Source organism: Pleurodeles waltl, chromosome 8 (assembly GCF_031143425.1).
Source record: "Pleurodeles waltl isolate 20211129_DDA chromosome 8, aPleWal1.hap1.20221129, whole genome shotgun sequence".
NCBI lineage: Eukaryota > Metazoa > Chordata > Amphibia > Caudata > Salamandridae > Pleurodeles > Pleurodeles waltl.
Window position 1 is genome coordinate 984,924,170 of NC_090447.1, and position 20,871 is coordinate 984,945,040.

General features: G+C 39.6%; 1 protein-coding gene across 3 annotated transcripts in view; it reads right to left on the minus strand.

Moving 5' to 3' along the window:
• Window positions 1-1,674: 1,674 nt before the first annotated feature.
• The window catches only part of SLAIN1 (SLAIN motif family member 1), a 160,650-nt gene continuing 141,453 nt past the window's right edge, over window positions 1,675-20,871 (minus strand). For 2 of the 3 annotated variants that reach the window (XM_069205224.1, XM_069205227.1), the window contains exon 8: window positions 1,675-4,539. In XM_069205224.1, the coding sequence (XP_069061325.1) occupies window positions 4,464-4,539 (76 nt within the window). In that variant the 3' untranslated portion in view covers window positions 1,675-4,463. The remainder of the gene's footprint in view (window positions 4,540-20,871) is intronic. The other variant, XM_069205225.1, reaches the window with a different exon arrangement.

Below are 20,871 nucleotides of genomic sequence, written 5' to 3' on the forward strand. Positions count from 1 at the left end.
GCTAAAAGAAATTGACAAAACCAATAGCTTTCCCTTAGGCTAGACTGATTAGCTTTGCGTATGCTTGTTTAATTTTCTTTCTGTGACTCTATTTGGTCTACTAGCGTAACAACATCAAACAGAGAGCACAATAATCTTTGGCCTCTCTAAGTTACATTAGACAGAGAACAATCTGAGGAGATTTCATGCAAAGAGCTGGTCTGCAGCCTTCAGCTTCATGTGTCTATTATTTTCTCCCCTTGACTGTATAAAGGTTGAATGAAAACAGACAAATAGTATGAATAGAACACACACAGTTGGGCCTTAGGTGCTTAGCATACTCTGTTTTAAGGTTAAACAATAAAGATACAGGTGTTTCCTGAAAACATTATGGTGCTTAATATAGGACTTAACTGCCAAACCTCCCGTTGGAAGAAAGTTTACCCTGTTTGAGACTCTAGTATCTTTGTGCATTAAACGGTAAAAACTAACATCAGACCCTTTTCTTGTAATAAACAAACAGTCAGAAATGCATGTGTATCTAAAAGATAATCCTATGCAGTGCACTCCAATGTATAAAGAAACAAGTATGGGGAAACCTGTGATTTGTAAAACTTTTTTTAGTTATTTTTTTAGTGTGGTATAGTATGGCCTGTCATTGTACTGAATGGTTGGTTATTGTATAGTATGGTGTGGCCTATTGTTGTATAGTATGGTATAGCTTGCCATTGTATATTGTGTATGGTATGGTTTGTTATTTAGTAATACGGTATGGCCTGCTGTTGTATGGTATGGGCTGTTTTTGTATAGTATGGTTTTGCCTGTTACTGTATAGTATGGTATAATTTAGTAGGGCCTATCATTGTATGTTACAATATAACCTGTTATTGTATAGAATGGTATGATCTGCTCTGACATTGTGTAGTATGGTATGGTATGGTATGGCCTGTTACTGTATAGTATAGTGTAGTATGTTGCGGCCTGGGATGGTATAGTATGGTATGTAATTGCTTATCATTGCATAGTGCGGTATAGTGTTCTATGGACTGTCATTGTATAGTATAGTATAGTTTCATATGGTCTGAAATAGTGTTATTGAATAATATTGTATGGTACGGCCCTTCATTTTGTAGTATGGTTTAGTCTGTCCTTGTTTAGTATGGTACTGGCTGTGATTGTATGCTATGATATGGTATTTTATGGCCTGTGATGGTATGGTACGATATAGTAGGGCTCATCATTGTATAGTATGGTATGTTATGGTATATTCTGTGTTATACACTATGGTATGGTAGAAACCGTCATTGTATGGTAAGGTAAGGTATGGTATGGCATGGCCTGGCCTACCATTGCAGTAGTATAGTATGACACAGTCTGTCATTGTAAAGTACGTTATGGTATTGTAGCGTATGTTATGGCCCGTCATTGTTTACCATGGTATGTTATCATATGGCCTGCCATTGTATAGTATGTATAGTATGGTCTGTTATTGAACAGTAAGGTATGGTTTGGTATGGTATGTGATTTAGCTTTATAGTATATTATGGTATGGCCTGTCAATGTACCACATGGTATGGTATGTTAATTGCATAGTATGGTATGTTCATTGCATAGTATAGTATAGTATAGTCAGTATTTCTGCTTTCCGTGCCTATGGTGTTAGTTCGGCCAAGAAGCACAGCAGAGAAAAATATTCAGGCACACAAACTGCTTTAATAAAAAGGTAAAACTACACATTGAAAAGAAAGAAAATGATTTTAAGCGTGAAATAAGTCTTTGGCTATAGTGTCACCCTGGGGATATAAAAGAAAGATTGTTTTAAAGATTACATTTGGAAATCAAACAAAGTGCTTTTAAACATTAAAAAAGTCTGTCGCTGCATTATAGCCCTGAGGCTTTTAACATTAATAAGTCTGTGGCTACAGTGTCAAAGTATATAAATCAGAGGGTGAATAGCAGAACCACACTATTGGTCCATGCTCCATTGACGAGAGAAACACAGAGAGAAAGTGAAAACGACATGAGGTGACCAGTGATGAAGATGTCAACCAATGATAAGTAATGAACAGGTTCCATGGCCCCCTTAGGTTTAAGTTAACAAAAAAGCTCTCAAAAAACCTATAAAAGACAGTGGAAGCAGCATACAAAAAAGTCAGTACCACATTGTCAAACCTTTTACTGCTGCAGCCAAGAACCATATGGTTCAATATCATCAGCAACGGCCTGGTGCTCTGAAATTATCACAATTAAATAGGTGCTTTTGGCAATAACTCTACCTTTTACACAAGAATGTTACAAACTTTATTTAAAAAAAATAACATTCAACAAAAAAGAAAAGAGGGAAAAAAGAAGAAAAGAGAAAAAAGTTAATTTGGATCAAGACAGAAAACTGAGGCAAAGGCAAGTAACCTTTCTTCTGAGTCCAGTCAATTGAAAATCTAGGATTCTCAGATGAAACACTGCATATGTTGGGTTTCTTCCCACTGCCAGTTTTCTACTGTTTGAACGCCAACTAATAAATAATTTTGTCCTTTCAGGAGACTCTAAAATCTCGCTCTAGCATCACAGAGAAATCCATGTGCAAATAAGGCTGTGACTCGTTCTTCATGTTCTTCACTCATGCATTCCAGCTTTGTGAAAGGAACCTTCCCAAGCGCTGAGTTAGCATTGGCAGGGAGTTCTTGATGAAAACATTTTTCCACTGCAATAGTACTACCTAAGAAACTGTATGACATGTTTTTTCTTATTTTGTCCCCACTACAAAAGTTTCCAAAGTAACTGGTTAGTTCCCCCTTCCATAATTAAAAAATATAGGCAGTAGCAGCATCTTCTCTTTCTTACAGTGTATAAGAGAGCCAGGCAAAACAGCACGTTGTGATCTAATGTTTGTTGCTTGCTCAAATGCTCAGGAGCAGGGTATTAACTATAATATATCAGAGTTATACTACATTATCCTACGCGTGACCGGATCCCTGCATCATGTATAGAGGATGAGGAAGGGGATGGCTTGGTGCTTGTATAGGAAAATCAATGTAAAATACACTGTATTTAAATACTGCTTTTCTGGGCAGTGATGTGTCCTTAGAATGTGGAATTTTTTACCTGAATTGCGTTATGTATTTTACAACATTTTTGTTCCTTTCTATTTATACAGGCTGCCTGTATTTATTTCCTTGCTTTTTTGTAACGGCTTTGCCAACAACATTACCTACGTACAGTTCTTTTGTCTGCCAAAAAGACAAACATCTGCATCCTCAAGATGTTGGTCACACTTGAGTTAATTAATTTAATTATGTCCAGACTAGGGAATATGTTTTTTTGAACTCTGATTAGGACATTATCGTGAACAAACACAAAGAAATATGTCAGATAATACCTTGGGTCACAAGACAACACACATTCTGATAGTACCACTCACTCTTAAACATGGCCGTATAATGCCGAAATAGAGTCTTTATTATTTCAACATTCCAAAAACAACAGTATACAGCTGTAATCATATATGAAACAATATACTGTTATAGGAAACATTCAATCAGTGCAATTCAGTTTTGTAAAATGTCTATCAAAAAGTTTTATTCTCATCAAAACCCATCTCATTCTCCAGTAATTGTTAATAAAACATTAGAGTTGCATTACTTTAAAATCATGAAAAACCAATTGTAGTGTATAGGCTGAAACGTTTGTAAGTGCAAAATGGATTATCTTTTATAAATACAAATAAAATATAGTCTGAAATCAATTTTTTATAAATTAACATTTAAATACAAAAAATGACAAATACAGAATGAGATAGCTTTGCAGCAAAAGGCAGGGAACTTTCTTTGCAGTTTCATTGTGCTTTTGCAAAAAACATTGTAGGTAGATATATTGCCCATGATGATGTTACGATTTGATATGTTCCTAGTGCTAAAAAAATAAATCACCCCATCACAAAAATATTGTTACCTATGGCACAAAAAGGATGCTGCGTATAATTCCGTAGTCATTTGAGCAAGTTAAAAAAACGAGTTACCAGAATAATTACCTTAAATTTTAGAAAAGCAATAAAGCACACCCTGTTCAAAACCGCTTTGTGAAATAATTAATGATAAAATTGCTAAAAGTAAACAGAAAAAGATTAAAATATGCTAAAAAATCAGCATGGTCAAGCGCTTGCAAAATGATGCTTAATAAAAATTACTTAAACCAAGAAAGGTTTGACTTAATTGTTCTAATGTCTTGCATATGCTAAATAACAATTTAGCCTAACTGTGAGAATACTGCATACATTGGTCTATCAACATCAAAGATCTTCATGCCCATGTGGTAAGCTTTTTACTTTGTGTTTGATAACATACAGGTTTTTAGCATTAGGAAAAAAAAAATGCATTCCATTAGAACCTCGAACAAGAAAATAATTTTTCAGTCCCGGATTTACCCAGCCAGCTGGATAATACAATACATATTATGGTGTCTGTCCCTTGTTTTGTCGACATCAAATTTCAATAGCAACCATCTCGCCAGTTCACATCCCGAAGAGCACTAAGTGAAGTAAGTGGTTTTGGAGGCTGAAGAAAACTGGAAAAAATAAATACATATGATAGTATGTTATCTTTTTTTAAACTTACTCAGAAGTACAAAAGGTTTTGGTCAAGTAAAAACAGTTTATAAAAATATGACAACATCTTGCATTACTCTGAAAGAAAAAAACATATTGCAAATAACTTATTTTAGAGTGAAGTGCCCAATAATCAAGTGGGTCAATAACAATTAAATTGCAAGAAAAACAATTACAAATAAATAAGATAAAATGTGACACATTTTTAAGGTGGAGTGCTTCATACCTCAGTGGGCATACTGTCTGCAGGATAAAGTATATTTAAATTATAGTTATTGCAGATGTTTCTCCTCTATGTGTTTATGAAACCATTAACAAAACTATGAATTTTATAGTCTGTTCAGGCCCGCATTTTAGTACATTTTAGCACTGTAGTCATTAATGACGGTGAAAGGGATCATTCTCAAAATATATTTACAATAAAGAGGTGAGTGGTGGTTAGATAAAGAAGGTGGGCTATACTTCTTGCCAAATAAGCTTCATGCAGTTATGCTGTCAATTGAGTTTACCAAATAAGAGTTGAATGACGAAAACTAGAAGCATTGTGTACCCAATATTTTTTTTTTATAATAATAGAGTTATGAGACATACACAACAAAGAGCATGAGGTACTCTACACCAGTGTAAAATAAAAATAAAATTGTCCAACATCACAGCTTCAGATAGGCCTGAGGTCAGCATAAACATTCCTCAAATCCTACTTGCAGTTAATCTTAGACGCTATAAAAAGACAGACAAATAAGGTCAGAAGAGGGAATTGCAGATTTTTTTAAATGATTATTTGGAATTTCAAGTACAAGACTTTGACCCTGAATAATTTTAAAACAGACTTTTGCAATAGTAAAACAATCACTTAAAGAATAAATAATCAATATAGGAAATGAAGTGAAGTGCTCCGTAAATTAGTGGGCGTATTATCTTCAGGAGAAAATATTACAATAAATTTAAAATTAGTGTATATGTTTCTCCTCCATGCCTTTAGGAAACCCATGAGCAGGTATAGGTATTCTACAGTCTGTACAGGCTCTCTTTTGTGTACATTCTAGTAGTGCTAGGGATTAGTCAGAAGCAAGAGGGCCTACTAAAATTGTTTTTTTGTTTTTTTGCAAAAGGTGGTGCTTAGATACAGAACACCTTAGCCAAACTTTAACAGAGTGGCTTCATGCAATTCTTCTAGCACATGATTTTAGAAGCACTGATGCAATCTAAAACAACTTTGGTATCCATTACATTTGCAAAGGCAGAACTATGAAATATCCACAAAATAGGCCACTACATACTTCACACCTGTTTGCAACATCCTATTCCAGACAACAGATTCTCTCATCATCACAGCATGGATAACCCTCACATGAGCAAAGACTTTCCTCCAATCTGTTTTTGAAGTTAATTTTAGAAAGTATAAAAAGATGGTCAAGTCAGAGTGGAAATGTATTGAAGTATTATTATTTTTTTTAATTAATAACTTTTGGCAATTTAAGCTAAAAGACTTTGGTCGTAAATTATTTAAAAAAATACATTTGCAACAGTAAACCAATTACTTGCAGAACTAATAATCAACACAGCAACTGGTTTAATTGTATGTTTCACATAAATCAAGAGAGATGCCTTAGTCTTTTAACTGCATCTAGCTTTGAGGCACTCAAATGAGGCAATCAGAGTCTTCTTTGCTGTCTAGGGTATACCTCAATGCCTAGCTTTCTAAACGGGAGAATACCATACATGAAGGATGCAAGCTAATTGAAAGGAATCAGGAGGTAAAAATGAAAACATGTACTGTTAAAAGAAGGATAAAATGAAAAGAAGGATGAGGATGCAGCAGATGGGGGTAATGATAGGGTATGGCCTGTGCACCTTCAATGAAATTAAGGGGAAAAAGAACGATAAGAAATAAAAACAAATGCAAAAATATTAATACAGAGCAATCAGAACAAAAATAAATAAATTATACAAACCCAAGAAAACACATTCAACCAACTGTGGATTAAATGTGCCCATTTGACCAAACATACTCACACAGTATCATTAAATGAACACTAACAAAATTACTTTTGTAAAAGGCACACATTGCCACTTGCACCATGAAACGACCTAAAAAAACAAAGAAATTGAATTGACATTTGTCCCATGAATTTTCATTAACCATTACATTATCTTCACCTGCTTCCAGCTGACGAAATACTGGATGCAACTACATCAAACATCTAAATGTCTGTGTTGTGGTGGGATGTGAGGTGCACAGAGCACCTCCTTTTCAATACATTATATGTATTGCCCCTTACGCAAGCTCAACAGGAAGCTTTTTCCAGCTCATGATCTAGCTATAGATAAATGGCAATTCACGCTCTGCAAAGGGTAGCTGCTACTACAATGGTACAGATTTAAGCCTTTTTATTCCATTTACTCTGCTTGATGTGTGAAAATGTATAAACTGACAGTCAAGTCAGCAAAGAAAATGCCCCTGTTCTAAAAACTGGGAAGCATTTCTAATGTCACTCTTGATGTAGCTGTCTTCCTGTTTGGCTGTTGCCGAGTTCAGAAATATTACTTACTGTAAGTACAATGAGCCCTATAGATAGCTACACCTACTTAATGGTGTAGTTTCACTGCAAATAAATCTTAGTTGAATTACTGCCAGTTTGACAAAAATGTTTTAATGATCCAAAACTTAGCTTATCATGACATTATTAGGCTATAGAAATTTGACTGAAATCAAACCATCCAACACATATATCATTAGATTTAAGAATAACAAGAGTAATGTCTTGTCCAAAAATAAGAAACTAAGAGATAAAATTATATTTATTCTAAAACACCATTGACGCGTAATAGAAATCCTTAAAGGTATATATTGCTGCCTCTCTTAGAATTTACACTGAATTTTCCAAGGATTCTATCCCGAGTAAAAAGGTTAAATAGCCTTCGATTGGTTTCATCAGGAAAAATGTCACATAGGTGCAATGTTCATCAGACGTATAATGAACAGTTGCACCACTGTAACCACATGTTTACTTCACTTTCACAAAAACATTCTCTTATTCTGGGTGAGATCCTAACAGTTATTTTCCTGTCATAAAGGAGATCCGATCCAAGTCTCCTAAGCCTCAGATTTGTTGCATGGCTAGGCAGAAAAAGACTCATCTGCTGTACTTTATGCATAATAAGTATTTAATAATGTTTGTCAGAGAATATATTGTTTTATCATCTTCAGGAATTCCATTGTACCCTCTACTGTGCCCCATAACAGTCACTGGCAAGAGTAACAGCTACCATCTTCTCCAAATTAGGCAGGAATTCTAAAGCCAAGACTGCTCTTGAGGCATCAAAATATTTCAGCTCAAGCCTATGTCTAATTGTCTGGACAACAATTGAGTGGTGAATGGAGAGACTGGTTTTCACACTGCTCTTTAACAAGGCTAAATAAAAGTACCATCTGTACAAAATAAGTATCAGGCTTATGTGTAAGAATATAGATGCCAACATGTCATCATATGATTGTTTAAGAGTCAGGAGACATTAAATCAACAATGGTATTGAAGCACCTAAGGGAATTAATTGTGGAGAAAGGTGCATATATATAGTCTTTCCAGAACACTGTAGTCATGTTCAATTTCTTTTAGCATTCCTTTGTATGATATTATTTTTGCACATCCTAACTGAAATACTGATATGTTTTCCTTTTCCTGCGGTTCTGTTCACAGTAACATTGCAATAGGGCAACTCCAAGCCTCCACTATTTACTACTGACTGATCATTTAGTACTTAGTTCAGAGAATGCTGAATCCAACTCCAGCTGGCATCCAGTTGTGTTCATTTTGAAAACACATTTTAAAAGCAACGAGACTGGTGCGTATTGAAAAGGTTGGGATCATGCTGTTCCAAAGATCCCTTAACTTTTTTGTATTTTAATGTTTTAAATGCACCAACTACAGTCTCTTCAGATATTGTTGTTGGATCACAGGGTAGATATTCCAATTGATTCTGGAAGGGGAAAGAACAACTAAATTCCGGAGCCATTAGCATCTTTAGAATGAAAACAATCTGCATTTTGTCGCAGAGATTGATCTGCTACATCAAAAACACTCAGCAGACCGGGTCTTACAAAAAACATGCCTTTATCAAGAAAATCTTGAGAACTTTATACAGGTAAGAAAAGGGTTAGAAGGTAGAGGAGATATGAACCTGCCATAAGAAATTGCAGCAATAATCACAGAAGGCATGATATAATGGCTTCACAGTAGGGAATTTGCAATTGCAGGTTTGAAGGGTAAATTCAATGTTTCTTACAATTGTTTTGCGATGGGTTTCTAGAAGGTTAAACTGAAAAGGGCCATTTAAGAGAATAATCTAAAGTTAAAGCCGGAGAGTTTCTGTTTTTACAAAATGAGGACCACACTTCCATTAGAATTAACATCCAATGGTTGCATGCATTCGCTACACTCACCTTTAGACCATCTGAATCTGAGCCAATACATTGAGTTTTCACAATAGCTGATATTACAAAAACTCAGAAATTTGCATTGAGAATTTGTCATGTCAATGCAGATGCATACCGTAGAATGACTCACAACCAGTACTTTCCACCTGATCTGCCCATTGCCTCTTTGCTCACCAGATTATATTTCTAACACTGTCACATAAGGAATGCCATCTCCCACCAATGCAATATATACTTTACAGACCATTTAATTTGACAAGAGGTCAGGAGCATCCATCACCGTTCTCACTACTCCATGGCAAAGAAGAAGCAGTGTTTTGAAGATTGACACTACTAATAAAGGTATTACTCCACCTTCAAAGTCTCTTGTTCACACCAGATGCTCATTTGGACCTTATGAAATCTTTAGACATATGCTTGGTGATATTCCATCATTTGTAGTCATTCTAAGAAGGTTTTCAGAAGGTTTGCAGACAGCTAGTTGAGCTCCATTAACAAAATGAATATATAGATTCTCTAATCCAACAAATTAGATTAGTAACCTCAGTCTAGATCCTTTATCATCTTTTTGGGAATATTGTTGTAACTCACAATACAAGGTGTTCCACAGATTCTTCTTTCTATTGTTATTACCAAATTAGTCCACAGAGAAATAAACTCCCCACAGTTGACCACAAACTTGATTTGGATAAGAATCAGGGCTCACCAAGTTTAAGAAATGCCTCTCCAGATTCCATAAAAATTCACATTTCCTCACATTTTAGATCTCATAAACCACCTTGCTTAAGAAAGTGGCCCAACCTGAATAATTGTACTATTAATTCAATTGCATTTTACCATGAAGATATTGTGTCCTCTACTAGTTAAACTGCATTTTATACAATTGCAGATCTGTTGCCAAACATATTGAGATTGTGGACTCAAACTTAATGGTAATCTTCATATGCTTTTCTTGACAGAAACATGGTTAATTGAATCCTCTGAGCCTGTTATGGATCTTATCACCATCCAAGATATGTGCAGTGAATGAACTGGAAGAGACAAATATATGAAGAGATCTGGTTATCATACCTATAATCACCACGGAAGTGTTCCTTAAGTGTGAGGCATCATCCCCTATTGATTGCTCCTATTTATGTATTCCTTTCTCTAAATACCTCTCTCAAAAGTGAAGATTGATGGCCAGCCTTAAGGACCGAAGTACAGGTTTGAACACACAAAACTCTTACAAATTTACAGAAAGATCCTCCTCTCAACTGCAAGTTCTACCAGAAGCCAAGAAGATCAATTATTTCATAGTTCATTGAATGAGACAGTGGGTCTGATTATGGCTTCGGCGGTCCCACCACAGGATCACCAAAGCCATGGGTAGGATGCCACCTCCCTGTTGGTGACGTTCCCACCCTAGCACATTACAATGTTCCTGCTGGGCTGACCAGTGGGAACATTGTATTGCACATTCCTGCCGGGCTGATCGGCGAGAACAGTGCTATGATATTGGTCTTGGCTCCCTTAAGGGTACTAAATACATAACCAGAACCAAGAGATTTCATCTGGCAGTGGCATTTTCTGGGGCTGAATATAATTTTGTGATTTACTGGTTAAGATAACCATAGATTAACTAAGCTTTCTGAATGATCTGTATTAACTTGGTTGTCTTTTGCACAGTCAGCCAATAGGGGGAAATGGGCTGTAGCCAAGACTTTGGTTCAGCCAAAATCTAGTTTTCTATTTGTTCAGAGAGCTTTTTGAATCTTGCATGTTAGCATCCTTAATGTTCCTGTTCTCTGACCTCCTACCAAGCACACGGGCCCTCAGCGCCACACAAATGAATGATAACTAAAACATGAACTACTGATTAATGAAGACCAAAGCAGAATTCCAAATGATTGCATCACCTCCTCCTCCTTGCTTGGATGAGGAGGGACAAAAGATGGAAAGGTAATAGAACGCCCCATATGACATGTAGAAACCACCTTGCGCAGGAAGGTGAGAAGGACCAACTTATCTGGATAGGTAACTGTGAAAGGCAGACAAATGGAGGGGTCCTGAAGTTCTCTGAACCAATGAGCTGAGGTTAATGCCACCAAAAATCATTCTTAATGATAAGACGCTAAACTGGTCCACCATGCATTATCTAGAATGGGATGCCATTATTAATGTTGACATGATGCAAATCAAACTGAGAAACAATAAACAAGTTACAATAAACAATTAAAGCAAACCTTTCAGAAAATGTGTCAGAAGTGGCAATCTAAAATTGGAAGGTTGATCAGGAAGACACATGAATGCAGACAGGGCACTCAAGTATCCCTTACCTGCCAGACATTATTCTGCAAGGGCCAAAACAAATCACAAGACATCCTAAAGGCAAGATTTTAAAGAGTTCACACCTTCCGACTTGCACCAATGAACAAATCTGTTCTAATGATCAATGTAAATGAATTTAGCTTTCTAGATGCCACAATGCCATCTGCAACTTCCACAGAAAAACAAAAGGTATTTAGGTGGCATCACTCAATTTCCACGCATACAGCCACAGTGTTTGTGGGACAGGAAGGGAGGACCTGACCATCCTCTTGCAAGATACGGTAAGTGTGGGTAAGGAAGATGCAGTTAAATGGTGTGCTAACAGATCAGTGTATTAGATCCTACAAACGTAATCAGGGGTGATCAGGATCAGCTATGCTTGATCTCCCAGAAGACTGAACAAAAGCGGAATGAATAGAAACATGTATTGCAGGTCACAAGACAAACTGAAACTGAAGGCATCTCGCAGAAAACTATTCAGAGGGAAGTTTAAAAAAGTGAAAGAACTTTCTGTAATAAGTCCAGAAATGCAAACCCCAATCTGTAGAAGATTGCCCTGTCCCTTCAGAGTGTATCTACCACTCATTGTTTTCCAGTTACAGATGACAATAAGCATCTACCCTCACACTGAGGGAGGTTTTTGAGGTAAGGCACCATCAGAAAGATTCCTTATAACTGTGACAACAGCAGCAAGGGAATCAATTTACAACATGCTATCCACAATACCAAACTGCCCTTTTTGTTGATATAATGGATGGTATAGGTGCTGTCCAAAAGAATATTAATGTTGACCATGGAATGGAAAATAAACAATGCAAGTCAGACCTCCCATGGCTCAAGCACATTTATGTGCTGGCATACCTCCAATGTGGACCAATGACCCTGCACCATTTTGTCACCCAAATGAGAAATTCAGTCAAACTATGATGATTCTGTGGCCATTTTGGCCTAAGCTCACGGAAGGCTGAAAGGACGACGGACATAAAGGTTGGAGGGGATAATCTATCAGTGTAGGCTTAAATGACCAGAGTGGGAGATCTTCACCTGAGTCAAGAGACTCTATTGCAATGCTGAAGCCTTTGTGACCTTAGGAGCCACTGAAGGGCCCTCATCCGCCATCTCTAATATAAAGGATTCACACCGCCTTGTCTCCAGGCAGACAAACCCTGCAGAACCAAGATCGGAGTATGAAAACTTGGAATCATCTCCTAAATGTCTGCAACTCATAAGGAGGAGCAAGATTCTTCATATGGGCCATGTACATATCACCTGAACGAAGGCTCTGTAAAAGAAGATAAACTTTTGGGGATTGATGGCAAGCTTCAAGTTGTGGAGGACATTCATTGTCTGCTGGTTGTATTCCTTGACGAGTGCTTGAGCTCTGCTTTCACCAGCTAGTCCCCAAAACACATGGATATCCAACCATCCAAGTGAAGATGCCAAACCCACCTGAAAAAATACATAGAGTGGTAATCAATATGAATGGTAGCTCCATGAACTCACAGTACTGGGATTCAACCGCAAATCTCAGGTAACATCTGTGAGTGGGCAGAATTGGAAGATGAAAATAGGTGTCCTGGAGTTCAAGGGTTGCCACGCAATATGTAGCATTCAGGGCCATCAAGGCATGGCTTAAGGACAGCATCTTAAACTTGCCCTGTCTAATGAACAAGTTCAGAAGGTAGACATTTGGTAAAGGTCTCACACCCCCATTGTTCTTGGCCAACAAGAAGAACAAATTACTTACCTTTGGTAACACTCTTCCTGGTGAATACTCTAAACACAGATTCCTCACCTTGGAATACTCCCCAGGTACCAGATTGGAACCAAAATATTTTGTTAGCTGTGTTCCTGTGCACCACCCTGTGGTGCTGTGCAGTTCCACACTGGCTTGATGCCAACCCAGAAGTGATGGAGCAGAGCTGTATGTGAGTGCCACCCCTGTATGCCAGTGTCAGTTTCTGTTTTTTCCATTTCTGTGCCCACAGATGTGGAACATGAAGAAATGTTGGTATTGGTGTGCTGAATACTAACTTTCAACCTTCTTAGATGCCACTCCACAAGAACAGGCAGTGGCAGTGTAGTAAGGAATCTGTGGCAGAAAGAACATTACTGTTCTTAAGAAGCATACTTCTAAATGCAGATTCATTCAGCTCTATTCTAACAGGTACCAAAGCACTATCTCCCCACATGGTAAGTCTTTGGGGTAGAGAAGACCAAAAGGTCTCCAGGACAAAGTCAGCAAAATCCCCTTCACACCTGTCCTGGCAACCGGACATATGCAAATGGCACCCATGTTGCAGCCTCACAGATATCAAGGGCAGGTACTCCACAAGCCGACGTGATGGTGCCCACTATTACACCTTCTGAGGCTCCTGATTGGCCATTGCACAGCAGATCTTAATTCAGAGGACTATCCACCTCAATAGGGACCACTTCTGCACAGTCTTCCCTTTCTTCACAATGGAGAACCACGCAAAAAGCTGTCTGTCCACATAGTGTTCTTTGGTATGATCAATGTAAAAGCTTTCAGTCCTTTTGGGGTGCAGACATTGAAGCCTTTCCACCTCTTTCAAGGGGAGAGGGCTGAAGGGGAGTAAAGAATGCTGACAGACTGATTGACGGTCCAAAGTGAAAGAGAGTCACAACTTTTGGCAATGATGCTGTTCGAGTCCTCCTCACCAATTTGGGAAAAGGTGGTGCATGAAGGATGCATTGAAAGTGCCGGGAGTTCACACACACACCGAGCTAACATAGTTGCAAAAAGGAAGACCTGGAAGTCAGGAGATGCAGCACGCAACTATGCATTATCTCAAAGGGCATTTACATGAGAAATGTCAAGACCAAAGGTTAAGGTCCCGCTGTGGCATCACAAACAGCTTAGGTTGGAACATGTGTCAAATGCTAAACCTCATCAGGTAATTTACACAAGGACAGTTTGCCTGGTAAACATGGAAAGGTAAAAGGGGCTTACAAATAATACTTAACAGTGTCCCTCGCTGTGCACAAGATAAAATAAAAAAACATCCAATAGCTTTCTTTCTAAAGGATAAGGATACACCACACCAGACACAACAAACTTGTCCAAGTAAACATCAGAAAAGGATTTTATGAAAAGGCTCCTGGAAGCAAGGTTAACACCCAACACCTCAGGCAGCAGAACAAACACAATCAGTTATTGTCACCCATTCTCCACAAATGTATATCTAGCTTTTCAGATCTGTGTGTATGACCCTGCCCTTTTGCGGAGACAGCAGTTCCTGCAGACTAGGTAGATTGATCAGAGTACAGATGCTCATGCATAGAATTTTCAGGTATCACACTCTAGTGGCCCGGACTGAAACCACTAGAATAATTTAGGCCTGATTGTCCTTGACCTTTTTCAAAACACGGAGCAGGATGTCCTTGCAAAAACTCCAATATGCAAAACTTTCAACAATGTGTGTTATCAATGGTGGTGAAAAGATCTAACAAAAGTTATCCCAACTGTTGGAAGATGCTCTGAGCTACCTTGGGATGTAGACGCCACTCATGATCTGCCAGATGTTGCCTGTTCAGGTCATTTGCTCATTCAGAGACCCCGCAAGGTGGTTTGTGATTAGGTAATGCCCTAGAAACTCCCACTAGCTTCAAAGGCACAGAGCCTTCTGGCACAGAACTGAGGACCCCACCATCCGTCCTGCTTATTGCAATACCACATGGCAGTAGTGTTATTCATGATAAACTGCACAAGTCTCCCATTGGTGGTCAGGAGGAAGGCCTTCAGAGCCAAATGAATAGCCAGCAACTTCAACCAGAGTATTTGAATCTCCTCATCCTCTTACAGATTACCCCCCCAGCCCAGCAGAGCTACATCTGCCACCACCGTCAGCTCTGGGTGGGGAATAGAGAGGTCAGTGTGACTATACTGACTGCATTTGAGCAGCCACCACTGCAGATCATGAGCTGCCTTCTCCAGACTCTAGATTTTCTTGATGCTGGCCATACTAAAACTTCAGATTCCATTGCAGAGTTGCATGTGCCATTTGGTGAAGTTGACAAGGAGAATGCTGGAGTCCAAGAGGCCAAGAAGCCTCAGGGCATCCCCCAATAAGGTCCAAGATTGTGGCTAAAACATTAGAATCATAGCCCGAATATCCTGAACGTGTTGAAGCACAATCAAGGCCCTGAACTGTACCGTGTCCAGGGTAGCTCCAATGAAAGGAAGCCTCTACAAAGGAATCAGGTGTAACGTTAGCTCATTGATACTAGACACTAACTATGTCAGGAGGTTTGCCATGGTCTGGAGGTGTTTTACAACAGACTATACTGAGCCCGCCTTCAATCAATCAGTTTTTGTAAAGCGCAACTACTCACCCATGAGGGTCTCAAGGCGCTGGGGGAGGTCTGGGCCTCATCTGAAGAACCAAGTCTTGAGGTTCTTCCTGAAGATGGCGAGTGATGGGCTTTGTCTGAGGTGCATGGGCAGGTTGTTCCAGCTCTTAGCTGCGAGGTAGGTGAATGATCTCCTTCTGGCGGTGGTTTTCTGTAAGTGTGGGATGGTGGCTAGTGCCTGCTGGGCTGAGAGGAGGGGTCTGCGGGATTATGGAAGGAGATGCGATGGTTCAGGTAGGCTGGTCTGATGTTTTGAATGGCCTTGTAGGTGTGGGTGAGTAGTCTGAAGATGATTCGCTTCTCCACTGGGAGCCAATGGAGGGTCCTTAGGTATTGGGAGATGTGTTCCTGGCGGGGGAGATTCAGGACGAGTCTAGGAATGACATTTTGGATGAGTTGCAGTTTCCTGATGTTTTTTATTGTGGTGCCGGCATAGAGTGTGTTGCAGTAGTCAAGCTTGCTTGGGACGAAGGCGTGGGTGACTGTTATGCAGCAGTAGACCAGGATCCATTTGAAGATTCCTTGAATTTGAAGATGCCTTCAATAGTGTTAACACCCAAGGTGAACTGGTGCGGCCTAAGGGGAGCAGGGCAAATTGGCATCCTCCTGGCCTATGTTGTTACACAGGTAATGTCTGTAGGACTGCAGGACTGGTATAGGAAAATACACTTCCAACAGATGAACTGACACAGTCCAGTCACCCAGATCCAAGCTGGATAAAATTTGGAGCAGCATAAGTGATATGAATGTATTTTTCCACAGAAAAGTGTTCAGAGATTGAAGTCCAAAATAGGCCAGAGATGCCCATCCTTCTTTGACAGAAGGAGGCAACAAGAATAACAACACTTTCCTCATTAAGAGTACAGTGCTCTCTCGATAGCACCTTTGGTGAGTAAGACTTGCGCCTCTTGCAGGAGAATGATAGCTGTTTTTCTGAGACTCTCTAATAATATTTGGTGGGTCATAAAGAAAAGGCAGGCAAATCCATGGTAAATGATTTGTAAGACACATCCGTCTTACGTAATGGTCCCCCACCCTGGGAGGAAATGACAGATCCTCTACCTCACTGGATCAGTATAAGCCACCAAAGGTTGGTGAGTTTTGCAGCAGAGATAAAAGGAACACGAGAAATGATGGCACAGCTAACCTGCTAGATCTGCATCCATAACCTCGAAGGGACTGGGGTGACTGCTATGCCAGTTGGAGAAACTGTCTCTGCCTACCAGAGCTCTGGAATAGCCTCTGAACCTTTTGAATTGGTCTGGAAACTGCTTGGCAGGAGTCAACTGATCCAAAGAGAATACCATGTCCCTGCCTTTATTAAAGCACTCCAATGCATCAATGTACATATATTTAAAGGTGGTCTGCACATTGCCGGAAAATCCTGTGGAGAGCATCCACATGTATTGTCCAAGTACAACATTGACAACAACTGCCCTCTGCAGGTAATCAGTAGAATCTAGACCAGCATAGATATCATATTCAGTGGTGTCTTGTCTATCATAAATTGCTTGATTCAGAGCAAGGGACCTTAGAGACTCTTCTGCTCAGAGCCAAAAGGATGATAGAGTCTCTGCTTGTGTGTACTCTCTGATGGCGGCACTTCTCAGAGTTAGAGTAGATGATGACTGGCTGCGCTTTTGTGATCTTATAGCATGACATTGGTCTAGATCAAGCTGAAGTTGATTTGGTGTCAGTAACTGTCCTGGATATTCTTGCAGAGTTGGAGCCCTCAGTACCGGCGCTGATGTGGAAGGGACCTGTTCAGATCTTGGAGTCAAAGCAGAAGCCTGCCCACTATCAGTTTGGGACCCAAGGCAGGTCTAAATGGGTCGGCTGGTGCAGAGGACAGATTCCCAGGAGCTAACCCAACTGGGGGCCCCTGTAGTTCATTCTGGCCCAAAAGCACAACAGAGGGAACCACACACCTCTCAAAAAATCTTTAGAATGGCCTCCTTGAAAGTTTCATTCTGCTGCGTTGTCGACTCAGGAAGCTTGGGGCATACTGGGATGGCTGAGGAATCTGCTCACCAACTGGCGATGTCGAAGATGAACAACTCACATCATCATGTCCTTCCACTTTATCTTTAGGTTTAGAGAGATGGGATGGTGTTGAGTCCACTTTGCACTTTAAATTTGACTTACCAGAGGACCATGAGCATGACGTTGACCACTCACAGGACTGGCTTTGAGATTGAGACATAGTCCATGTCCTGGTGCAGAAGCAGGACTCAGACAAAGGCTGCAACAATTGCTTGTGTTCAGAGATACACAGCTCATCCTCCCCGTTCTGAATCATCTTCAGTGAAAGAGGGTACGTTTATTGCAAGAGTTCAAGTTGTGACCTAACCCTTAACACTAGAGACATTTTGTTTGGGTGTGGGGCCGTCATCTGTTTTCTGCAGTCCTGGCATAGTTTGAAACCTATAGTTTTGGGTGGGAACTTTGTTCCCTAGATACTGGAGTTAATTTTTAGAAGTCATCTGAAGACAGAATGTTGGGGATCTGTGTTGGAAAGCACAAAAAGAAAGGAACTGATACTGCTCCGATCCATCACTTCCAGAGAAGTAAGGAGCCAATGCGAAGTTGCCTGGCACAATCTAGCTATGTACAGAGGCACTATTAAAAAACATTTCTGGATCCTGTCTAACTCCTTAGAGAGTAGTCTAGGACAAGGAATCTGCAGCCAAAAGTATTCATCAGAAGTAAAGGAAGCGGAATCCTGTGCTTCATTCTCCTGAAGTCACCAATTCTATGGCTCCTTTGTTTAGAAAGACGATAACTTCTGCCTCCAAACTTAAAGCATGGGCCAGACAGAACATGTTGACATAAGAAGTGCGGTGATGAAAAAGGGATCGGAAAAGTACACCATAACCCTTCTGGATTAACTAGATGAACCAGTGATCCATCATGGCTGTTTTTCAACAGGAGGAAATATGTGAGCCCCTCCCCACCACCTGAAGACAGTGGTTTAAGTGGGAAGTCTCAAAGGTTTGAGACAATAGTGTGAATGGAAGATGGTAGAGACTCAATCTGCTGCTGCTGTTCATGTTGGTGTGCCCTAGATCCAAGTCTGCTCCAAAAGAAGCTGCATTTTTAATGGGGTGTCTGGACCAGCTGAGAAAGGTGCCTCTGCAGGGATTAAACTGCCCTAGAACATCCCAAAGCTGCCAATATTGTTGATGGAATTGTGTTGCCTGGGGACAGTGAGCGTGCCATAGCTATGCTGTTTTTGAAGTGCTCCAGGGAGGATTCAGCCTACTCAGTCTAGCCGCTCGTCAATGAAGGACAAGTCTGAGTGTTTCCTTCGACATGTCCAAGAAGCAAGTGAGAAGCATCCAAAAACTTTGGTGCAGTGTAACCACTGTGCCCAAAGATGAGCAACGGTGTTCACAGAATCCAGGTGATACTTCAAGATCCATTTGGATGCATTCAATCTGGTATTGACCAAACCTGTAAATGGTGTTTGTGCTTTCCAGAAAGCTGACCACTCCCTTTTGCCAGCTCCCATAAAGCATGAACATGACAACCTAGAAGACAGGATGCATTAACTATTGCATGGTGAGGCTATCAGATGCAAAGTCTTTGCAGCTCAAAGTCAAGTTTCTTCAAGACTCTTTCAGGAAGACAGTAGCAAAAGCATTGGTGTTTTGTTTCAAGGAGGAAGCTTGAACTACCAGACTTTCCACAGAGAGATAAGACAAATTGGGGGATGGGGGTCACACGAAACAGGCACATGGTGTCTGTCTGTGGACTCATGGGCCTGAAAGTGGTTTTCAATTGCAGCCATACAATCCAACACAGTCTCAATGAATGGCAGCAAGGGATTTGCCACTGAGCAGTAGCAGCGGCAGCAGTTCTAGTTTGCAGTCACAATGTTAGACTACACCTTGGCATAGGGTAAGGTCAGTTCCAGGGCTTCACTTGCTTTTCTCTTAGAATTCTAATGGCAAGAGCCTGAATAAGGGCTCCAGACCCAAGTTCACTGATGTCAGTTCCTATTTTTCTTTGCAAAGACAAATAGGAACTGACATCAGTGTGCTGGTTGGTGCACAATATACTCTGGTGTGAACATGTTCAGAGTATGTAGACTCACTGTGTTAATTTGCCAAAGTGTCTCCCTCTGCACACCTTTTTTGTTCCCTAATGGGTTACAAATGTTCATTCAAAATACATCTACTGTGAAAAATAAGTGTATGCATATATCTTTCTTTTATTGAATAATTTATTGATGTTCATTTAATTGTTTTTTGCTTTTTTCACACATGTGAATTCATCACTAAAAGCTTAAATAAAATAAAACCTCAATGCTTTTCGGTCCCCCGATGCGTCATCAAGAGGTAATATTCACTGTGGAACCAGACTAAAAGCAGTGCAGACATTTTCTATCTTCATTATATGTGCCAGTATCTATGAATGAATGATAAAGATGCTAGGAATATCTTACCCACATTTTCTAGTTCCCATAATCTAAAATATCATGAGGAAAGTTTCAATCTCAATGACAACAAGATAAATACCAAACGGTCATTAACAACGTAAATCGCATGTGTATTGATGATCAAAAAAAAAAAAAAAGGTCACAATATCTTTTGAAGTTGACCGATGTGTGTATCCTAAAGACATTGGAACATGTTGACACCATATTAAGTGCCAGATTTAAATGCTAAATCAAGTATCTACTGTTCTCCAAAACATGAGTTAAAAAACATGAGCTTCATTCTAGCCCAATTTTCAAGGAAGATCTTCTCTTATTAACATCCTCATCTGATGTTGAGATGTTTCTTTGTGTTGTTTGAGACATTGGTTTCATCTGTCTCCTCCTGACCCATATGAAAGGAGGAGACAGATGACGCCAACGTCTCAAACAACAAAGCAACATCTCCACATCAGATGAGGATGTTAAAAGAAAGATCTTCCTTGAATCTGGGTTCAATCAATGAATGCGTAGTCACCAACAAACAAAACATTTCTCAGGCATCATCTACATCTACAGGAAGTACATCCACTAGCAAGGCCTTTTTTTTTTTTTTACAAATAAGCCCTACCTCAAACGAAAAACCAGAAGGGGAAAAGGCGGTAAAAAAAATTTGGCAGCATAACCAGGAGCCAGACGAAATGTTAACCGTTTACAATTTGGTAATCAACATTTGGCAGAAATCAATTACAC